The sequence below is a fragment of the Suricata suricatta genome, chromosome 6, assembly GCF_006229205.1.
Source record: "Suricata suricatta isolate VVHF042 chromosome 6, meerkat_22Aug2017_6uvM2_HiC, whole genome shotgun sequence".
NCBI lineage: Eukaryota > Metazoa > Chordata > Mammalia > Carnivora > Herpestidae > Suricata > Suricata suricatta.
Window position 1 is genome coordinate 116,100,677 of NC_043705.1, and position 22,579 is coordinate 116,123,255.

The 22,579-nt window shown below is 38.8% G+C and overlaps 1 protein-coding gene and 1 long non-coding RNA gene across 3 annotated transcripts in view; both read left to right on the forward strand.

Annotated features, from left to right (window-relative positions):
- Nucleotides 1–528: 528 nt before the first annotated feature.
- LOC115293185 lies at nt 529–17,137 on the forward strand. Its single transcript, XR_003909407.1, has 4 exons — nt 529–613; nt 1,037–1,135; nt 16,820–16,876; nt 17,012–17,137. It is a non-coding gene; the product is annotated as an uncharacterized LOC115293185 (long non-coding RNA).
- Nucleotides 17,138–18,019: 882 nt separating this feature from the next.
- The window catches only part of PLCXD3 (phosphatidylinositol specific phospholipase C X domain containing 3), a 167,847-nt gene continuing 163,287 nt past the window's right edge, over nt 18,020–22,579 (forward strand). For both annotated transcript variants that reach the window (XM_029940952.1, XM_029940951.1), the window contains exon 1: nt 18,020–18,148. In XM_029940952.1, coding sequence (XP_029796812.1) covers nt 18,046–18,148 — 103 coding nt within the window. In that variant the 5' untranslated portion in view covers nt 18,020–18,045. The remainder of the gene's footprint in view (nt 18,149–22,579) is intronic.

Genomic DNA, 22,579 nt, shown 5'->3' on the forward strand with positions numbered 1-22,579 from the left:
ACACTAATCACTATGAGCACTAAGTGATGTCTTGAATACAGAAAATGAACTGAGGGCTGAAGGGGGAGAGGGATGGGAAAAGGGGGTGATGGTCATGGAGGAGGGCACTTGTGGGGAAGAGCACTGGGTGGTATATGGAAACCAATTTGACAATAAACTATACATATAAAGTTAAAAAAAAGCTTCATCACAAAAAGAAAAAAAATTGTTGAATCCCAATATTTTAACCTGAAACTAATGCAACACTGAATGTTAACTATACTGGAATAAAAACAATAAACAAACAAACAATGTCTTGTTTGCTTTGTACCATCTTGGCTGAAAGTACCTTAGGGCCAACAGGAAATGGAGTTTTGTTTAAAAGACACCATTGACAACCAGTCAACTTCTCACTTATATTTATTCAATGTAATTTTTTCACTTTTCTTGTATTTCTCCCATTCCCTCTAAGGTACATTTTTCCCTCCAAAGTCATCACATGACTGTTTTCTCCTTTCTGTTTAAGAAATGACTCTATTCTCGAGTATGCTGGAGGATCAGCCAACAGGACTACAGAACTCCTGCACTTTTGGGCATGTCCATGCTCTCCCAACAGTGGAAGCAAAATCATTGAGTTGAGTATGCATAAAAGTCCTGAAAAAAATCCATTAAATTCAGAATTCTTAGAGGAAATAATGGAAATATAAAAAGAGGCATTAGTTGACAATATTCACTGAGCATGTAATGGACAGTGTTTACACAATTAATTAAGCTTCATCTTCCCCATCTTTGGAGAGGAGTGTACAGTGTTATTTTCTAAATTGTCTTGAGTCAAAGCTCTGACTGATATTCTAAACATATTTAAAAAATTATTACTAAAGTAAATATTTTTTAAAAGAATAAGACTTTATTCATTATTCAGAATGGTATACTTAGAATACAACATTAGATCTATTACAGCATAGCATCTTTAGATCTCCCTCTCTTCCTTCTCCTCTTCTCTTCTCATCTCCTTCCTGGACTCTAACCCTTCTGCCCTCATGCCTTCCTCTTCCAGGACACTTAAAATTCCACTGAGATCACCCTAATTACCAGGATAATCTATCCGTCTCAAGATCCCTGACGGAATTTTCATCTGCAAAGTTCTTCTCATCAAGTAAGCTAATACATACACAGGTTTCAAGGATTAGGATGTGAATAACTTTGGGGGAGTCATTATTCTGTCTACCACATATGCCAGTTGCTAGGTTGTTTTTCCTTGATGACCAATCCAGTTTTCTACATCTCTGATTTGAGATAATGGGACTCTGCAAACTATATTTCTACTTTAGTAGCTTGTTTTCTTTTAGGTTTTGCCAATAGGGGGCATTAAAGAATACTGGGAAGCAGGACAAGAAAAGGAATTAATTTTTTCTTTTCGCTCGATGCTCTTGATTGGCATTGCCCCAGAAAAAGCCCTCCCTGGCAGGTGCAGATGGTGTAGATCCCAGCTTTTGCTCAAATTCTCAGTATGGCCACGCTTCCAGAATCAGTCTCATTACCCTCATTACCCACACACAAGCTGGGCAATGGACCTCTTCCGAAGTTTGAGTCTTCACTCATCAGAGCCACTGTTCCAAGCATCTGGCTTCTGAAAACCTCAAATTATTTTCTTTCTTTCTCCAATCCTAGAGATGACAGCAGCTTCTTGCAATAATTAGTGTAGTGTTCATTTTTAGGCGTTTCAGTTCTCCAGCATCTATTTAACTATTTCCCTACATTAAAATCTCTTGGTTGAAGTACCTAGTATACTTTTGTTTTCCTGATACACTAGCACTATGATCAGTTTTTAAAATACCCCAACAAGTGGGTACAGAACTAAAGAGTGTAATGGTCTTAGAAGAAATGGGTAGGAAAAGTTATGCAGGAAGAGAAGTGATCTCAAACCTGTCTGATGCAGTTGTTTTGCAAGAAAGATTTTGATATAAATATAAAAGCCTATCTTCCCACCAAAGTCACTTCACACAATCATAACATCAGATTTTTTTTCTTTATGTGAAGCAACAAAAATCCCAAAGACAATTATTTGTTTTGGGAGTTTTTAAAATAGAAAAATCATTTAAAAGAATACAACACAGAATTGTGTTTAATCCACATACTTAATCCAGTTTAAAGTATGCAAGAAACTGATTTAATTTGGCCAGATTTAATTCAAAACTTAGATAATTTTTAATACCAGTAGTATAGTAGTCTTCCCAGTGAAGATCTTAATAGCATTTCACACACATGCATATGTGTGCCCATGTGTGTATTATAAGAGAGATTTATGTTATATATTCTTATAGTCTTCTGGCTGCCAAAAGAATCTATGCATTTGAATTTCTACATGTGTGCTATAGTGAAACTACACTCACAATTTATAACCTCATTACATGTTTGAACATTCTTTAGATTACACTCTTGCCAGAGATAAATGCACTCAACATAAAATAATAATGTTTCAATCATGGAAATGTGATCTTAATCATGTTTAAATCTGCTTTTTAAAGTCTGACATTAATTAGCAACCCAGAACTCCTTCTAAACCTCTACACCCAGTCTTTGAAGAGGTTATTCATCAGATAGGAATGATGTTTGTCTAGGAGTGCACTTCTCTTAATGGACTTAATATCATTATTTCTAAAATGTCTAGGCCCCTCCCCCATCTACTGCTCAAGTTCAATGGCCTACATAGCTCTTTAAGGTCATTAAGACACTGGGGGGAGGTGATGTGCTATAAATCTACAAGACGTGAAAACAATGAAGTACATCTTTAATAAAAAGATGACACCTTAGGGGATGAGTAGGAGGAGTTAAGGACATACAGCAAGTCACACTGAAGGTTACCAGGTATCTGAAATTGCGTTACATGAACAATGGAGTTTTAAAGGGAAAAAGAATTTCTGAAAAGCAAAACCAAAGTGTGTTTGTGTCTGTGTGCGCGTGCATGTGTATGTGTGCACACACACATGTTTAGAATATTTATAATATTCTTGTGTTCCAATCTGAGGTCTAGTGCTAGTGCTAAGGAAACCAGGGAATGTAATGGAGGTTCAGGAGCATAGATTTTTTTTTCCCACTGGTTACTAGTTGCTCTTCCTTGAGTTATTGCCCATCCTTCTGCCGCACTCCCCTCCACCAGCCCCCACCAGGCACAAAGCTCAGGGTTATCATAGAGCTTTCCCAAATCCTAAAATAGTCTTGTTTATTGAGAACTTAATGAGCTCTTAAATGAGATTAGTTATGTCATTGTCTAATATGCTGACCTATCATAGAAATGACCTTAGCAGTCTTAAGTATTGTGCAATATAAGAGATTCATAATGTGTGCCAGGTAGAAAAGAAAGAAAAGATTCTATGGGAAAATATTAATTTTGATTTGAAATATATAGATGTACGGACAGGACTATTCTTGAAGTTTAAACTTTAGAGGAATAATATTAAACTTAAAGAAATCTTGATTGAAAGGAAGACCAAAAAGGAAATCAAATGAAAGAAGAGCAAAACCCACGTATAAATTAATTTCAAGTTTATAAACAAGATTCATGATTGAAAACTATGAACAAAAGCTTAACTGATCACCTTGGTGCCATACTTAGCCTCCTATACAACCTTGTCCTGAGTATCACAGGATAGTGAGCATGGGAAAAGCAAAATCATTAGCAAAACATTCCGTGAGAGTTATTAAAACAAAAAGTGGTAGAGAGAAGGTTTGAGGGTATTTAGCACATCAGCAAAGAAAACTTGTGTACTATGGCTACAGTGAGGCAAATGATAAATCAATTTGAGTGGCTTATATATTTAATCATTAGGACCTTTGCCTTTCTCTGAGGACTCCATGAAAATTCAAGTCTGGAGAGAGGGCCTAATGGGTTAATGCCTCTTAATCCCCTCCTCATGTGAGTTAATAACAGAACCATATACATATTGTGTTGTTTATCACAGGGCCTACAGTATGTGCTAAGGACTCAGTGACTAAACCTAACATTTTATGTGTGCCTGCCTTCCCTGGTAGTGATTTTCAGATAATATATCATAGGAAGTCTGGATCACTGAGTGAAATATGGCTGACTAATTTCTCTTTTAATTATTATGTTAGATGAGGATGTATCTTCTGACACTGCTTAAAAATATTTTAAATTATTTTTAAAATATTATTTTCTATCCTCCTTTGGCCTGGCATATGTCCCTGGGGAATTACACAAACATTTACTGTTTGGGTCTAATTTTTGTTGAAATGATATATACTGCCAAAAAATCTAAATGAAACAAGAAAAAAATTCAAGCCTTACCGATATAGGCAAAACATCTGAATAATTGAGTGAATCACCCCATTTTCATCTGGGTGTTTTGTTAGAGGGTAGCTTTAGGCCTAAGTACACAATAGAAAGTGAAATGAAGAGGAACAAGTTAATTAGTGTTGTCAAATAAACAAGAGTGTAGAGGTGCCAAACTTGGTATCTTGATCCAAATTAGTCAGCCAAATTTTCTACACTAATTTTATTAAATGAATAATTTCCCAATTTCATTTTTTGTTGTTGTTGTTGTAAAGCATCGTCAAATAAGTTCATGTATTATCTCATTACCATTCCATTTTACCCTTTACCATATTTTACACCCAACTTTTTTTTGTTTGTTTCTCTTCTTGGCTTCTCCTATTTTCATTCCATGATGGCTTCTGCTTTTTTTCTCCTCTGTTGATTGCTTGCAGTATAGATTATACAGATGGTACAGAGTTTAATCTTAAAATGGTTAATACTTATCAGTGATAGATACTTAAAATTATCCTTTGTTAGTCTGAAGCCATTATGTCATATTACTATGTCATATTAGTAATTAGATGACCTGCCAATATTTGCCTCACATGAAATCTGTTCACATAATTTCTAATTATTTTTTGAGAGAGAAAGAGTACTCAAGTCAGGCAGAGGGGCAGAGGGAGGAGGAAGGAAGGAAGGGAGAAAGCGAGCCAGTGGGAGAGAGAGAGAGAGAGAGAGAGAGAGAGAGAGAGAGACTCCAAAGCAGGCTCCCTGCTTAGCTTGGAGCCTGATTCAGGGCTCAATCCCACAATCTTGGGATTAGGACCCAAGTGGAAATCAAGAGTCAGATACTCAACTGACTGAGCCACCCAGACACCTCTAAATGTTTTGTAATATATTTTAATTGCTCCTATAACTATTAAGTTCAACAAATCCTACCATCAAATCACATCATTAAATACATTGCATGTGGAAATGTGCTTATCTCACATAGCTTTATTATTGTTTCCAACAGTTATTTTGTATCGTTTATTTTAAACTAATTTTTAACAAGATGAAGGCCTACCAATCCTTTTTGGGAGCCATTGTCATGAACTGCAGTCAGTTCAAACTCATACTCTTCAAATGTTGGATTTTCCAAGTCCTGTGTCTTTTAGGTATGAACCAAGAGCCACAACTCAGTTTTTGAGTGCTTGTGAAAGAAAATAAGAGTGGTATGAATAATCATAATAGATATATTCTCTTTCAATCTCACTAATCAAAGTTAATAATGAGGTTTAATGAGTAATACCGTCATGGAAAATTCTAACAATAATTGTCACATATGAAAAATTCAGGTTTTATAATTACACAAAATATGTGATAATGCTGGGTTATAATTTTCTTACTAGAAATTATTTTAAATAAAAAATAATTTCCCTGTCATTAGCCTGTGCATACTGGGATATTCTTCTGTTGCTTAGCAGACTGCAGGTGGCCACATTACTTAACTGTAACTTTAAGTATTGCATTTTTGAATTTCTATGCAAAATCAAAATTAGTCTTGTGACTTTTTGGAGTCAAACCAGCATGACTTACTTTGAGAAGTGTGCCACTTTTCAGTGTCCTGACTACATGAGTTTTCTGCCAATCTCATTAAAATTGAGAGGTTATATGATTTTTCTGCTTCTGGAATGTAGCTCCATAACTTCCTTATACTACAGTGATGTGGGAAGGGTGGGGAGGTCTCCTCTTAGATTGTATTTTCTCAGCTTCTATTCTCTTCCAGGTGCTTTACAAATAGGATCACTCAGCCAGAGAAGTCTAGTCATTTGCAGGCTCCATTTGGACCTTTTTTGTCAGTTGCTATATAATTTAGTATGGATTTGGCATTCATCTCTTCTGGGTCCACAGTTGTCTTTGCTGGAGCCAGGAAGGCTACTCCTGAGCCACTTAATGATAGTTTGTTCCTTATTTGATGTAGTATAAATTGCATGACCATCTTCCATGTGTGTGTAAAGGCAAGTTTGTTTACAACCTCCCTATACAAGCTTTAAAGATATTTTGATTCCAAATATAGCCACTTAGCACTCCTTACAAATATTTAGATCATTATGAGATAGAATGCATTCCTCTATCTTAGAAGTTATTTTTCTATAACAGTGAAAGTGTCCTTATATGTATCTTCAGAGACATCCTCAAATGTACTGTTTTTTTTTAATTTCTTTTTTAGGTTTTATCTATTTTCGAGAGCATGAGAGACAGAGCATGAGCTAGGGAGAGGCAGATAGAGAGAGAGGGAGACACAGAATCAGAAACAGGCTCCAGGTTCTGAGCTGTCAGCACAGAGCCTGAACTCACAGACCACAAGAACATGACCTGAGTCGAAGTTGGGTGCTTAACTGACTGAGCTACTCAGGTGTCCTCTCAAATGTATTCTTAATATGTTTGTCAAATATTATTTTCAAGTTATATGCAGTAATTAAGTAAAATTATATTAATGCCTATATGAGAAAGTAAAAAAATATAGCATATGTATGATACATAATAAAATAATTTGGTAGTCATGTGGATGACTTGAACAAAATGAAGCCTAAGTCTTAGGTATTTTTATTCAAATTCAACACCCCCAAACTAAATAATCCAATTAAAAAATGGGCAGAAAACATGAATATACATTTTCCCAAAGAAGACATACAGATGGCCAACAGACACATGAAAAGATGCTTGATATCATTCTTTATCAAAGAGACACAAACCAAAAGTACCATGAGATATCACCTCACATCAGTCAGAATGGCTAAAATTAACACTAGAAACAACAGGTGTTGGCGAGAATGTGGAGAAAGGAGAACACTCTTGCACTGTTAGTGGGAATGCAAACTGATGCAGTCACTCTGGAAAACAGTAGGGAGGTTCCTCTAAAAGTTAAGAATAGAAGTGTCTTACTATCCAGCAATTGCACTACTAGGTATTTATCCAAAGAATATGAAAATACTAATTCAAAGGGATACATGCACCCCAATGTTTACAACAACATTGCCTATAATAGCTAAATTATGGAAACAGTCCAAGAAGATGATATATATATCACATCTTGAATGAAAGCCATAAAAAAGAATGAAATCTTGCCATTTGTAATAATGTGGTTGGAGCTAGAGAATATAATGCTAAGTGAAATAAGTCAGTCAGAGAAAGACAAATACCACATGATTTCATTTATATGTGGAATTTGAGAAACAAAACAAATGACCATGGGGGGAAAAATAGAGAGGCAAACCAAGAAACAGACTTGTACCTACAGAGAACCAACTGATGGTTACCAGAGGGGAGGTGGGTGGAGGGATGGATTAAATAGGTGATGGGGATTAAGGAGAGTGCTTGTGATGGGCACCAGGTGTTGTATGGAAGTGTTGGATCACTCTATTGTACACCTGAAGTTAGTATCACACTGTATGTTAACTGAAATTTAAATGAAAACTTGAAAGAAAATAAATATATGCATTTTCTTTGGCTTTTTAAAAAACATATGGACTTATAAAAACACACAACATGATACAAAGTACACAAACAAGAGAAAAGCTTTATAAAAAATATAAAGAATAAATGTAATGATTATAACACACACATATTCAAAGAAATTAGTTATCTTTATAATGGTATATGCCCATAGTAATTTTATAATTAGAGGATGTGATTACTTTGAATTTACGGTAATCTATATTTGTAAAGTTTTAATTTTACATTTTACAATTTTCCTACAAGTTGTATTTAGGGAAAGACAACATCCCCAAGTTGTATTTAGGGAAATATAACAGCCCCAAATATTTCTCTACATAGAGCTTGAGTTAAATAAAAGGATTTAGAGCATTACTTTTATATTCTATAGGTTAATAATGAAGCAAGAACAACTCAGTTTATTTAATCATTGGTGATTTAAAAAATCTGCATTGACTAATTGCTTGACTAAAATAATCAACTTAATATATCAAATAAATTATTTTATGATAAAATGTTTTAAAAGACATCAATCAGAAACCAGTTATGGCTGTAAATCACACACACAAAAGTTTTGTGTTTATAACCAGGACAGTATAGGCACAGGTTTGTGACAGCTGGACATGACAGACACGTGCCCAGAGCAAATTATGAATCTGTTGGTGCTCAGGACTAGAACTGTGTACAGCTCCTCTCAGTGTCTATAGTTTATGGCTTAGATTAAAGATCTCCCAAGTTTATGCATTCACTAAGACAAATACAGGATCTGGGTACTTCATTATATCTTTATTTATTCTTCTGTTTTTGAAGATATAAATATTTCACATGAACTTTTTTAATAGAATGAAGAAAAATTTAAATGCCCTCTGCTTTGCTTTCCTCCATCCTACCCTCATCCTTATAATCTCTTTGACAAGAGTGGTATGGCCAAATATTACAATGTTGACTTTAAAAAGTCAAGGTACTATTAATGATGTGGAGTTAACCTTTCCATAAAAGGGGAGGTGCTAACATTTCTTTAATGCATGTTTACATGCAAATCATTAAGCTCGAGCATGAAAAAGAGGAGCTTCAATCTTTAAATTGTCTATTATATGATGAAATCAAAAGGAAAAAATCATAGAGTGACTAGGTGTTACATAAAGTTGTAAAGAAAGTTTCACTACTGAATGAAAATGATTGTCCAATCGTTAGAGCAAACTTTTATTAAGCGAAAGTGTATTCTTAAATGATGCTGAACTGGTAGCTGGAAAAATGAATAAGCACAAATAGTCATTGACTCAAATTCCTCTTTGATCTCCAGTTCTGTGAATTGCTCAGAGCTCCCCAGACAGCCAGAAACCTGTGATCCCTTTCACACCGTGCCCAGTTGTCTGACACACTCTTCCCCAGATGATCTGCAATTCTAGAACTAGGGCTACACTGAGAGCACCTTACCTGACTTTTCTTCTCAGAATCTTTCTCCGAGGTGTTAGTGGTGTCCCACAGCATTACCTGTGCCTGTCACACAACCCGAGGTATAGATGATTATGTTTGAGATTTCCAAGTTGAAGTGAGTTACCCTGCAGCAGGGTTTATCCTTGCTTCTGTATACCCAAGGAACTATTCAAGGATGGCAAGATCATACAAAAGGTTTCGTGGGGCATACTTGTGCAAGAACACTTGTGAAATATGAACTTGCACATGCAGACTCAATTTGCTTTGCTGCATCAATCTGTTCATGCCATAAAGTATAAGTGAAAATCTATGGATAGGGAGTACCTATCAAAGTTGCCACTGATCTCCATTGTTGACAAAGGTCTACTGGACTAGTATTCTTCAAACTCCAGATAAATTAGATCAGGCCATGTCCTACTAATGAGTGAGAAAGAGAAAATTAGTCCCTGATGTCTAGCTGTTCTCCAGGTCCTATCAGCTCAGCTTTGGTGGTCACCCATCAAACTTAAACACATTCAGAGAACACCAACATTAGACAAGGTCACTCTGTGACTTTGATGAATGACAAAAAAGAACAATGATCCCTCTGTAATCATCTCTGAAAATAGACAATACCAAAACATTGGTATTGTCCATGCCACAGAAATAATCTGATATTCTGCATTCTCATGAGTGACTCCTGATTCTTTACTTACTGTAGTTCTAGTCTTAGTCTAGTCTATCCTCCTTCTAAAGAAGACTTACAAAGATCTTCATTGAATTATGCCTCCCACCTCACAACTTCCTGGCAGAATGGCTTAGTCTAGTTTATCCTCCTTCTAGATAAGACTTACCAAGATCCTCGTTGAATTACCTCCCATACCACTTCCCAGCAGCATTCAAATCAAGGCAAACATACTTCCTTATATCATCCTCCCAAATAACATAAAAATACATTTTACAGTAAGTTTAAATACCCTCTTAGGGAGATGTCACAAAGTTCCCATGATGCGTGTTTTCTCTCAGCAAAAAGTAATAAACCCAATTTGTATAATTTCAGGTATGTTCCTGGTAGTCAACAGTTAAAAGATAAACTATTACTCGATGATTATGGTGGGAACTTTATAATTGATTACACATCTATGGTTGTTCTGATGACCAACAGTCATTGGTCATTAGGTTTTTAAATATATTTTATAAAATATATGTAACATAAAATGTACCATCTGAACTACTTTTAAGTGTACAGTTCAGTGGCATTAAGTGCATTTACATTGTTGTGTAGCCATCACACTAACTAGTCATCTCTGGAACTTCTTCATGGTCCTAAACTGAATCTCTGTACCCATTAAACCATAATCCTTATTTTCCACCTCCCCAGACCCTGATACTTAAATGTTGTACTTTCTGTCTCTATAGATTTCACTCTCAGGTAGCAGATGTAAGTGGAATCACATAGCATTTGTCCTTTAGTGTCTGGCTTACTTCATTTAGCATGTCTTCAAAGCTCATCCATGTTGTAGCAGAGGTAGGAATTTCCTTCCTTGTAAGGCTGAATAACACACAGTATACAATTATACCACATTTCAGTTATGCACTCAACTGTTGATGGACATTTGAGTTGTTTCCACCTTTTGGCAATTGTGGTTAATACTGCCGTGAGCTGAGCACTGGTATAATTATGGTAATAATTATTCTATTTTTAGCAAGGATGAGTAAAAATGTTTCAGGATTTTTTTTGATTCTGCACATGAACCTAAAAGGAGTCCCTTTCTTCCTTCCCAGGCCACCCTTCACTTCTAGCAGCTCCCATGCTCTGACAATGCAAACATTTTGCAAGTAATAATCCCTTAAAATCTACATCATGTTTTTCCTAAGTGTTACCACTGACTTTACCAAGATAGCACTAGGAATGGGACAAATAAGTGGAAACAGTAAAGATGCAAAACAATTTGAACCAACTTTTCTTTCAAAATATACTCTCAGAAATAAGTTATGTCTTCTGCTACTTAGTGAAGTTCTAAAAGATAGGCATACCAAAAGAAGCGTATTGACATTGAGATGTCATTTATTCAGCCATTAAGCTATCATTTGCCACTTTCTGCTAGAAACAAATTCAGGGACTTGGTGCTCTATCTTCTCTTTAGAGCCCATAAGAGACATTCAAGAAATATTTAGGAAATGAGTAAGTGAATAATTATTATGAGCCCTTATTATGCCTGAGGCATTGTGAGAGGCATTACAGGGTATCAAATAACACCATCCCTGTCCATATATTGCTTTAAGGCTAAGTGCAGAATTAGAAACACACCACAAGATAGCTATAAACAAACTGCAGCGAATGTGCAGAAAGAGATTACTTCTACTATGGATAGTAAGGGGAGTTGCAAAGATGAGTTAGCATGCGAAGAATTTCATCAGGTAAAAGCATGAAAGTGCATTCCACAGTGGTAGCAAGAAGCAGAACTATAAACTAAAGTTTATGGAGTTTCTGTTCTGCTCAATAAACTTAAAATTCTCCATGTAACCTTCATAGTGCTTTCCATTTTCCCATCCTGGGGAGGAAATATAGTCTCTTCACACAGTTAAGGAAATCAAGAAACAAAAACATAGATTTGAATCCAGGCCATCCAATTCAAGAGTTCATGATTCCAACCACTAGCTTCTATGAAGTGGGTGCTAAAACTTCTTCTGAGCTTGCACATAAGGTGCAGATTAGCGGACTGGAGGGGAGCAAGGACTGAAAACTGCAGGGTCCAAATGATTGAGGGACATGGGGGTTAACTTTTTTTCTACCTTCAACTCAAGTACAGAAAGCATTTTTATACTCAAAATACAGTAAAGTTTTTTGAATGGAATATTGTGAAGAATGATAAAAAAAAGCCAACCCCACATTGATTATTAATAGTTAATTTTACAAAGGTTCTTTATTGCGCTTTTATATGCTCTTTTCTTTAAGTTTGACTCTGTAAATGTATGTTTCCAAACACTGTGTTTTTTTAATGATCTGGCTGAGATCATTAAGCAGAGTTTCTCTTTTAAAATATTTATTGTTCAGCTGCAGTGTGCTCTAATGTTTTCCAACCTATAAGAATCTTTGTTTTTCAAAACATAATTCAGGAAAAGTTTAATTATAAAAATAAAACATATATTCTCTCCAACAACTGAGAAATATTATGAACTACTGAAAGAAAATGCGTAGCAAAGAGCCATGTATATATTTTCCTCTAATACATTTTACTTTTTAAATTGAAGTATAATTAACATATAATGCTAGGTTAGTTTGAGGTATACAACATTTTGATTCAACAAGTCTGTACATTACTGAGTGCTCACCATGATAAGTGTAGTCACCATCTGTCACCAAGCAGCATTATTACAATATTATTTATTATATTCCCTTTGCCATACTTTTCATCTCCATAACTTATTATAACTGAAAGTTTGTATGTCTTAATTTCCCTCAGCTATTTTGCCCATCATCTTACCCACCTCCTTTCTGGAAACTGTCAGTTTGTTCTCTATATTTAAGAGTTTGCTTTTTCATTTGTTCATTTGTTTTGTTTTTTAGATTCCACATATAAGTTATATCACATTGTATTTTTCCTTTGTCTGACTTATTTTACTTAGCATAATATCTTCTAGTTCCATTCATGTTGTTGCAAAATCTCATTCTTTACTATGGCTGAGTAATATTCCATTGTATTATATATGGTATAATATATATGTGGTATAATATTCCATTATACCACAAATTCTCTTTCCACTCATCTATCAGTGGACCTTTGGATTGCATCCTTATATTGGCTATTGAAAAAAAATGCTTCAGTAAACATAGAGGTGCATGACATGAATCTTGTTAAATTAGTGTTTTCATTTTCTTTGGATAAATACTCTGTAGTGGAATTACTGGATCATATGATATTTCTATTTTTAATTTTTAAGGAACTCTATACTGTTTTTCACAGTGGTTGTACTGGTTTACATTTCCACCAACAGCTGCATGACAGTTCCTTCTTCTCTACCTCCTTGCCAACACTTGTTATTTCTTGTCTTTTATATTTTAGTCATTCTGACACGTGTAAGATGATACCTTAATGTGGTTTTGATTTCCATTTTCCTGATGATTAGTGATGTTGAGGATCTTTTCATGTGTATGTTGGCCATCTCTATATCCTCTTTGGGAAAATGTCCATTCAGGCCTGCCCAGGTTTTGATTGGATTGCTTTGCTTTGCTTTGCTTTCTTTCTCTATTTCTTTCTTTTTTTGGTGTTGAATTGTATAGATTCTTTATGTATTTTGGATATTAACCCCTTATCAGATCTATCACTTGCATATATCTTCTCCCATTAAGTAGGTTACCTTTTTGTTTTGTTTATGGTTTCCTTTGCTGTACAGCAGGTGGTGTTTTGGGGGGAGGGGGGAGTGGTTCCAATCAGTTTATTTTTGCTTTTATATCCCTTGCCCAAGGAGACATATCTAGAAAAATATTGCTAAGTCCAAGGTCAAATAAATTACTGCCTATGTTTTATTATAGGATTTTTAGTTTCAGTTCTCATATTTAGGTCTTTAATTCATTTTGAGTTTATTTTTGTGTACGGTGTAAGGAAGTGACCCAGTTTCATTCTTTTGCGTGTAGCTGTCCAGTTTCCCCAGCACCATTTGTTGAAGAGACTCTCTTTTCCCCAGTGTATGTTCTTGCCTCCTTTGTTATAGATTAACCAACCATACAAGCACGGGTTTATTCCTAGGAAGAAAGAACCGTGTATTCTTAAGAGTGAAAGAGGATATGAAGAAAATGTTCCAAATAAGTAGCAATGTTTATAAACTGGGCATTGTGTGATTTTGATGGACATATAGAGCACATAAATAAGTTTTAACAATAGCATGAAACCACTGCAATAAGTTATTTTGTTCTTTCCACTTATGATTATCAGTTTTTCTTTGTTTTGAATGAATTTTTATTGTTAACATAAACAAAACTAAACTATGATAGCTTCCTTCATATTATATTAACTAAAAATTTTATAGCTTTCATGGAAATAATTTCTATTTTTTTTCTTTTATAGTTTATTGTCAACTTGGTTTCCATTTAACAGCCAGTGCTCATCCCAAACCAGTGTCCTCCTCCATGGCCATCACCCTTTTTCCTTTCTCCCCTACCTCCATCAACCCTCAGTTTGTTCTCAGTATTTAAGAGTCTCTTATGGTTTGTCTCCCTCTCTCTCCTTCACTATTTTTTCCCCTTCCCATGGTCCTCTGTTAAGTTTCTCCTGTTCCACTTATGAGTGAAAACATGGTATCTGTCCTTCTCTGCCTAACTTATTACACTTAGCATAACACCCTCAAGTTCCATCCATGTTGCTACAAATGGCCAAGTTTCATTCTTTCTCATTGCCATGTAGTACTCCATTGTATATATAAACCACGTCTTCTCGATCCAATCATCAGTTGATGGACATTTAGGCTCTTTCCATGATATGCTATTGTTGAAAGTGATGCTGTGAAGATTGGAGTACAGGTGCCCCTAGGCATCAGCACTCCTGTATTCCTTGGGTAAATTCCTAGCAGTGCTATTGCTGGGTCATAGGGGAGTAGAACAGTTTTTTAAGGTTAGCTATTATTGATACCACAATTAAAAATCATTACTATTTTTACATCTCTGTTGTGGAGATGAATATTTTATTCTATACCTTGAGTTGTCTGGATAGAGTAAAAAGGAAAAACAACAACAAAGGAAATACTTTTGTTCTTTCTCTTGCTATTTCCAGCAGCATATATGCATGAGAAAGTATCAGCTATAGAATAATAGAGTCACAGGGGTCATTAGAGATCAGTAACAAACTCTAGTTTAATTCAGTTTACCAGTGGTAGTGATTGTTAATTTTATGTGTCATCTTGGCTAGGCTAGGATGCTCAGTAGTTTAGTCAAACACTAGTCTAGGTGTTGCTGTGAAGGTCTTTGTGGATATGATTAGCATGTATAATTATTTGACTTTGGGTAAAACATATTATTTTCTATAATGTTGTTGGACTTCATCCAATCCTAAAAAATTCCTCTTCAAGACTGCAGCTTAGAAGTCCTGCTTGAGTTCCCACCTACTGGTCTGCCTTTAAGGTTTTCTAGCTCTCGTGATCACATGAGCTAATTCCTTAAAATAAATCCTTCTCTCTCCTTCTCTCTCTCTCTCTCACTCTCTCTCTCTCTATATATATGTATATATACATATACACATATATCTGTATATATATAGGCAGAGAACCATGACTAATACAGTGGGCAAAGTAAAACCCAGTGAAATCACATGAGTTTCTTAATGTCACTTAGTGGTAGCAGGGCTGGTGATAGAAAGATAAGGAAACCAGGTTATAAAGTTGCCTAAAACATTGTTTATAAGGCTGGGGAAGAAATTCAGAACTATCAACTTTCAGCCCTGTCCTTTCTGGTGGACTGCATGCTGAGAAATGTGAAGTTTTATGCAAAATCAATATATTAAAAATTCTGAAGTTTAAAGGAGATAAAATAGGAGAGGGGTTGTTTGCTTTACCAAAAGATACAGTGTACAATTCTTTATAGGGACTACTTTCCTCAACATTTAAAGTGGTTTCATTAAAAAATAAAAGACGTTTGTAAACTTTTAGAGACACATGAGTTCAACATACTTGAACACGGCATATTTAAAAAAATTTTTTTAAATGTTTGTTTATTTGGGGGAAGTCAGAGATACAGCATATTGGGGGTGGTGGTGAGGGTGGAGAGAAAGAGAGACACAGAATCTGAAGCAGGGTCCAGGCACAGAGCATGATGTGGGGCTCAAACTCACAGACCATGAGATTATGACCTGAGCTGAAGCTGGACGCTCAACCGACTGAGCCACCCAGGCACCCCAAACAGGGCATATTTTTAAAGTGTATCCTATTAAAAAAAATATTCCTAGGATTCAATAATTATTTCATTCTCTTAAAGATGAATACTCTGTAAGTATAGAAAAAGCAATGAAATAAACATATGCTGTTATCTGAATAAACATAAATCTCACATTTCATACGATGCTTTATTGGTTACAAATCTTTTCATATATGCTCCTAGAAGCTTAACTACAAATCTCTGAGTTATTGTTAATTTATAATGGAGAAAACTAGGGCTGACAGAGACTAGAAGACTCGCCCAACATACTCAGAGACAGAGCAACTGATTCCCAGACCTGAGCTCCCTTCATGGCCCTGCCATGATGCCCACAAAGCACCCACATTAGTCAGAAGGGTGGTATTTGTAGGTCTCTTGTCCTAGAACCTTAGTGAGCTATCTCACTCTAATCAAAAGGATATGAGGTCTCCTAGTGGGCTAGCAAGAATATTAAGATTTACCTTAGGAAAACAAACCCCAGGACATTTCTTCCCTATTCTTAAAGCTAACCCTACCATGTCCTCTTGAAGCTATAAATTGATTCTAGGCAGGAATGGAAAATTTGATCATAAGGATGAGGAATGATCTCTTCTCTCCATCCTTCACACAGTGCTCCCCATTTGGAGTGAATATTCTTTGGGCTGTGCATCTTCATACTATAAACAAGCCTTAGTTGTGAGTTTTAGTGCTGTATGGTTTACTGAAATGAAATGATCATTTCTCGAATTGACAGAGTTCTCTCCTACCTTGTCTTCATTCCCCAGCCAAATAGCATTTACTTTAGGAACAGGATTTACACACCACTGGATCACAGAACAGAGGTACCTTTTTGCATCTACATTCTCTGGGTTGTGAAGACCTGGCCTATTTTCAGTGCATCACTTCTACATTCCTCAGCCACCCTTAGACTCATCATATTTGTAAAACTTTCCCTTCTTTTTCTCATCTGAGAGCAGGTGGACCAAGACAGTTCTTTGGAGGCTCAATGAGTGATTTCTCCTGAGAGAGACACATCTCTCTAGTCTGCCAAGGAATGAAAAATCAGACAATCGCATAAATCATTTTGAATGTTGCCAAATAAATTCCACCAAATGCTACTGGCAATAACCACAGTATGTCACTGGGAAATGTGATTTTCGTCTAGCATCGGGCTTTAGCCCTGTCCTGAGTGCCTTGAAAATGAGACAGAGGACTTAGCTTTCCCATAGCAATAACAGATTTCTCATGATCCCAGAAACGAAGGGGTTGAAATGCTTCTTTACCTTGAAACGTCTCGAACAGAGTTTCAGGAATTAAGTAGGAACCACCTGGAATTAACTGCTTTTTGCCTACAGCACAATTGTCAACTACTCCCCAAATTAGGCAAAGTGGTGATTAAAGACCACCATTTTGTTATATGCAGGGCTGTGGGCTCTGGCTGAGGAGAGGCACAACCTGTTGTAGCTTATAAAAAAGAAAGCTCTTTGGTAAGAATGGAAAGTCCTGAAAGCCAGTAGGAGAGTCTGCTCGCCAGGAAGCGATAGCATCCCAAGTCTACTAGGATTTTAGCTTCAACCACCGGACTGCCTTTCATACAAACTGGAGCAGGAAGTCACATCAAAGGACTTAGCAAGACCACGGGCAAAGCAGCTGGGTGAACCAAGTTAAAAAGAAGCCAAGGAAAGCTGCAGAATGGCGAGAAAAGGCAGAGACGCAGAGGAGGGATAAGACGGGAGGAGGGAGTCTGCGAGGGAGGAGGGGGGGAGAGAGCAGAAAGCCAAGCACGGACGTCGGGAACAAAAGCTCCGGCGGAGTCTGGCGGAGGCACTAGGGGAGCACGGGGTGTTTTGAATAATTATTAAAATTAGCATGTGTCTGCGCCATCCTGTGGGTGTGGCGCAGAGCGGAGTGTAAACTCTAGCGGGGCCGGAGCAAACACTGGATTAGCGGCAGCAGCCTGCCAGCCTGCCCAGGAGCGCGGGGACCAGCGCGCGGCACGCCGACCGGCACGATGGCCTCGTCTCAGGGGAAGAACGAGCTGAAATTCGCCGACTGGATGGCAACTCTGCCGGACAGCATCCACAGCATCCCCCTCACCAATTTAGCCATCCCAGGTAGGCGCTCAGAGGCTGCCGACGGGGCGCTCCACCCGCCCCGCCCTGCATTATCTGCCACGGAGTGGGAACTTGCCACGCTGCCCGAGGGAGGGGAACTCGTCCCCAGGGGTGGGTCTCGGGCCCGGCGAGCGCGTGCCGGGAGCCTCAGGCCTCCTGGCGTTTCGCAAACCCCGGGGGACAGTGGCGCGGCGAGTCAAGGTGACTGCTGTTGCACTGGGCTTTGGAGGCAGGCAGGCTGTGCGAGAGCAGTGGGGCAGGGGCCAGCCTCGGCCCTCGGGTCCTCCCGGTGCCCCCTCCCCACTGTTTTCCTCCCAGAGTCGGGGGGTGGGGGGCGACTTCTGGGTCTGCGGGGTGACAGTGCGCGGTGAGAGCGAGCTGGTGTCCGAGGGCTCGGCTCGGGATCGTGGACCTCCGACTCCATCCCTGTCACGGAATCGAGCGCATTTGGTAGATTTCTCGGTTAGAACCTACCCGAATCATTAATATTCGTCCCCAGTCTCCTTTAAAGAGACAAAACGCTTCCCGAAGAGCGATAAAGTTCAGGGACCCGCAGCGGCTCGACAGTGCCCTTGACCGGGAGCTGAAAGGAGCGAGGGGCGGAGGGCGCCGCTTCCTGGTCTACGTGGACCCGGCGGTCGTGGCCGGGTGGTCACCGTCCGGGTTCCTTTTCGAGTGCTCTCAGCATCCCGTAGCGCCCGGGTCGGGAAAGCAAACCCTTGCGGACCGTGCGTCTGTTGCTTGGGACGAAGCCCAGCAGAGGAACCTGCGTGAGCTGCGGCGGAGGGATGGGCTGAACTGGCCGACCGAAAGGGAAAGGGGACTGTGCGAGTGTCCAGACAGCCTAGAAGGAGGGAAGTCCGGAAAAGCGAGGAAGCGACGCGAGGGACCCGGAGGCTTCAGCATGGCGCGCGCCCCTTAGACCAGAGAACCAGGCAGCTTTCTGGGGCAGGAACGCGCAGTAGCCCCCAGCTCAGGTGTGCAGGAGAGAGGGACGTTTCTGGGCGGAGTACTACGGTGACAGCTGGGGCCACGGCCATACTTAATTACCAATTTGACTTTACACTTGGGCTGAGGGTGCAGATGCCAGATCCCTCCAGGACCCGGCTACAGGGCAATTTACCCACAGGTAGTCCATCCCTAGCCTTGAGCTCGACCTGGTTAAGTTCACTTTTCTAGTCTATCTCCTCTTGATCTGCCCCACCCAGCGCCCCCCTCTTAGTCACTGGGAGAAGACATAATAAAGAGGAAAGGAGAAAAAAAAAAAAAAACAGAGAGAGAGACAGAGAGACAGAGAGAGATTGATTTCTTTCAGAGAGAGAGAGAGATTGATTTCTTTCAGAGAGAGAGAGAGAGGTTGATTTCTTTCAGAGAGAGAGATTGATTTCTTTCAGAGAGAGAGAGAGCGAGAGAGAATTCTTTCAGAAAGAGAGAGAGAGAGAGAGAGAGAGAGAGAGAGAGAGAGATTGATTTCTTTCCAAAAATCCCAACAGGCTCTAACCAGCAGCGCTGGAATTGATCAGTAACTCAGATCAGTGGTCGTTAGTCAAGTGGATGTTTGGCTCCTAGGACAGGCACAGGTTGCATTCCGAGGGCCAACCTCTGAAGGAAGGGTTTGTCTCCTTTTGCCCTTCTTCAAGAGGTAGCTACCCAAGAGCCCAGGTATCTGTAAGGAAAAGAACAACCCAGCTTCTCCACCCTGCACTTACCCTGCTACCCAGCTGAGCCTGTGGATTGCTCTTTTAAAGGAGACAATAGAAAGTGCACAACTTTGTTGGCAGAATTTCACTCTCACTTCCACAGACATTTGTAGATGGTTGCTCTCATATGATCTCATCTGAGCATTTCTGTACACATAGAAAGTAATCAAGGCAGGGTCTCTGATGCCAGTCTTCTGATAGGTGACTCACCAGATATGTAGGGGGTTTAAAAGCCTAAGTTCACATTGCTAGTTCTGAGGGATGGTATGATACCATGTCAGAATCTATATTACATTCCTGTAATTCTTCACCTTTCAAAGCCCTAGTATTTACACCAGATCAGATAATCCTTCCCCAAACCTCATGAATCAGGCAGTGCTGGTTCTATTAACTCCATTTCACAGATGCAGCTCAGTGAGGGCAAATGATCCACCATCAGATAAATGATCTGACCCTTAAAGTGGTCCTTAGGGAAAGTCTCCTAAGAATTTTCGAGGGAATGCACTGGGATTTGTACCTGGATGACTCAGTAGCAACAGATACTAACCAGAATGAGGGAGCAAGGAACTAGGCTTTAGCAGGATACAGGGCAATTTTCCTAATCTCCCCATGGGACAAAGTGAAGACCTGAGGTCAGAGACTTTGATATTCTGCTCATCTCCCAGTGGAGGCATTGACAATAAAATTGGGACACTTCACATGGGTTCCATTTTGAATATAGTGGGGCTAGAGGGGCTGTAGCATTGGACAAAGTGAGAATTTTCTCTGCTTTACCAGCCCTTCTTAATATTTTACTCAAAGTGAATCTCCTGCAAAGCATCCCATTCCCACCCCCAATACTTCTGAGAAAAAAAATATTTCACCCAATCTACACCCCTGACTTTCCCCATGATTTTGGAAAGTGGCTTTGGTAGATATAAATATAAATCTAGGTGTAAAAAATGGGTCTGGTGCTCTTTTGCATTGCTCAACTGTGAGAAATTTTGGGAGAAAAAAGACATTCAAACTTTGATAGAGAAGACTAATTGGAGACTATTAAACACTAATGGAATAATTGCCTTAAAATCATGCTAATAGCTTCCTGGCTGCTACATGATTACTTGGCCAGTTGCTGCAGCTTGAATTAAGTAATTATCTCCACCATTTAAAACCACTCCTGATGCGCTATGCAAGTGTTTCTGGGGAAGGCAATGACTGCTCGGTCATCCTCAAAGTTCAGGTTTTCTTAGGTGAAGCAATCAGAGAGTGAAGAGCTGCTTGACAATGAGGCTACCCACTTGGGGCAGCTGACCCAGCTTACTCAGGGCTAGTGCAAAGAACAACATGCAGGTGCGTGATATGCCCCACCTCAAGTGCATTTCTCTCCTGTCTGCATCTTTAATGCCTTCAGAACCAAATCGCTTACTGCCCATTTTGCATTTAAATGGCCTCATGATTTGGTATTGACAGGCCTAAGAAATTAAGTTAGTATTAGTAGTTTTTACTTCCTGTCTATTTTTCAAAAGATTGGTGCTGTCGGAATCTATTGACAGTACTTAGATTTTAGTCTCATTCGTTGTTTCTTCTAGTCTCTGATGACACCAAACTAAAGTTTCATTCATACGTGTTTCTATAGACAATATCCTGGCATTCTGGTTTATGAACAATGCTTGCTCTCACTATAGGCAGGTGAGAGAGGATCAACAGACATGGAAACAGGCAGACTATAAAATTCAGGTGAGAGTGAGTCTGATGAATGTCTGGCCTCATTGCAGTAGAGTTCTAACCCTATAATCATGGTACTTCCAGAACCATGGCAAAGAGATCCACCATCAGAGCAAGCAAGCTGTTGTTTGATCTGGGTAAAATGTTAGTGATCTGGGTCTGTGATCGGTAGACATTCTGTCCCAAATCTGAAAGATCAGAAAGAGTTTTTTAATTCCATGGGAGGGATCTGCTATGCATTTTCTGATTTGTGATGAAAATCTTCTTCACATAATACAGCAAATTGACCATGTAACTATGAAAGGTTGGCCAAAATATGTGGTATTGGAACTTAGAGAGGGTGTGTGTTTCCTTGGTGTTGGAGGGATTCATGGACAGGCGGAGACCTCAAGATGGACCCCAGAAATCAGAGGCTCCTTGCCTCCACCCCTGTCCTTAGAACGTACATTCCACCCACTATTCCCACACCTGGAGCCCTTTTCGAGGATGCTGCCTTAAGAGAGTAAGTTGTTATTATATTATATTGTATATATTATATAGACCATCTAGTAGTACACATGACTGAACCTGGGTAAGGCCTATATCTGAACTCTTAAGATTCTGGTAGGTGGGCGCAAAGATGTACTCTTCTTGAGGCCACCAAAGACAAGCCTTGTTCCCTTGCTTTACCAAACCTGCCACCCACCAGTCTGGGGTGGCCCGCTTCGTTCTCTGGTCTCTCCTGCCTTCTGTGTACAGGAGTCAGTGTTTGACCCAATGCTTAAACTGTAGATGAGGAACACAGAAATGCTTTGGAAATCTATAATCATACTGTTGATTTTGTTCACCTCTTTCAGAAAATGCCAATGGCAATGGAAAAGGGTTTCACTTAGAGAAGTTAGATGTTTATACGGTTATGATTTCTGTCTTCTTGTGTCTGCTTTTATTAGTTTTTCATTTCTTTCCCTACAACGATCTCTTCTTGTTGCCAGTATTTCTGGAGCCAGCTGTCTTCTTCCTTTTCCTTGTAACTTACTATTTCTGTTTT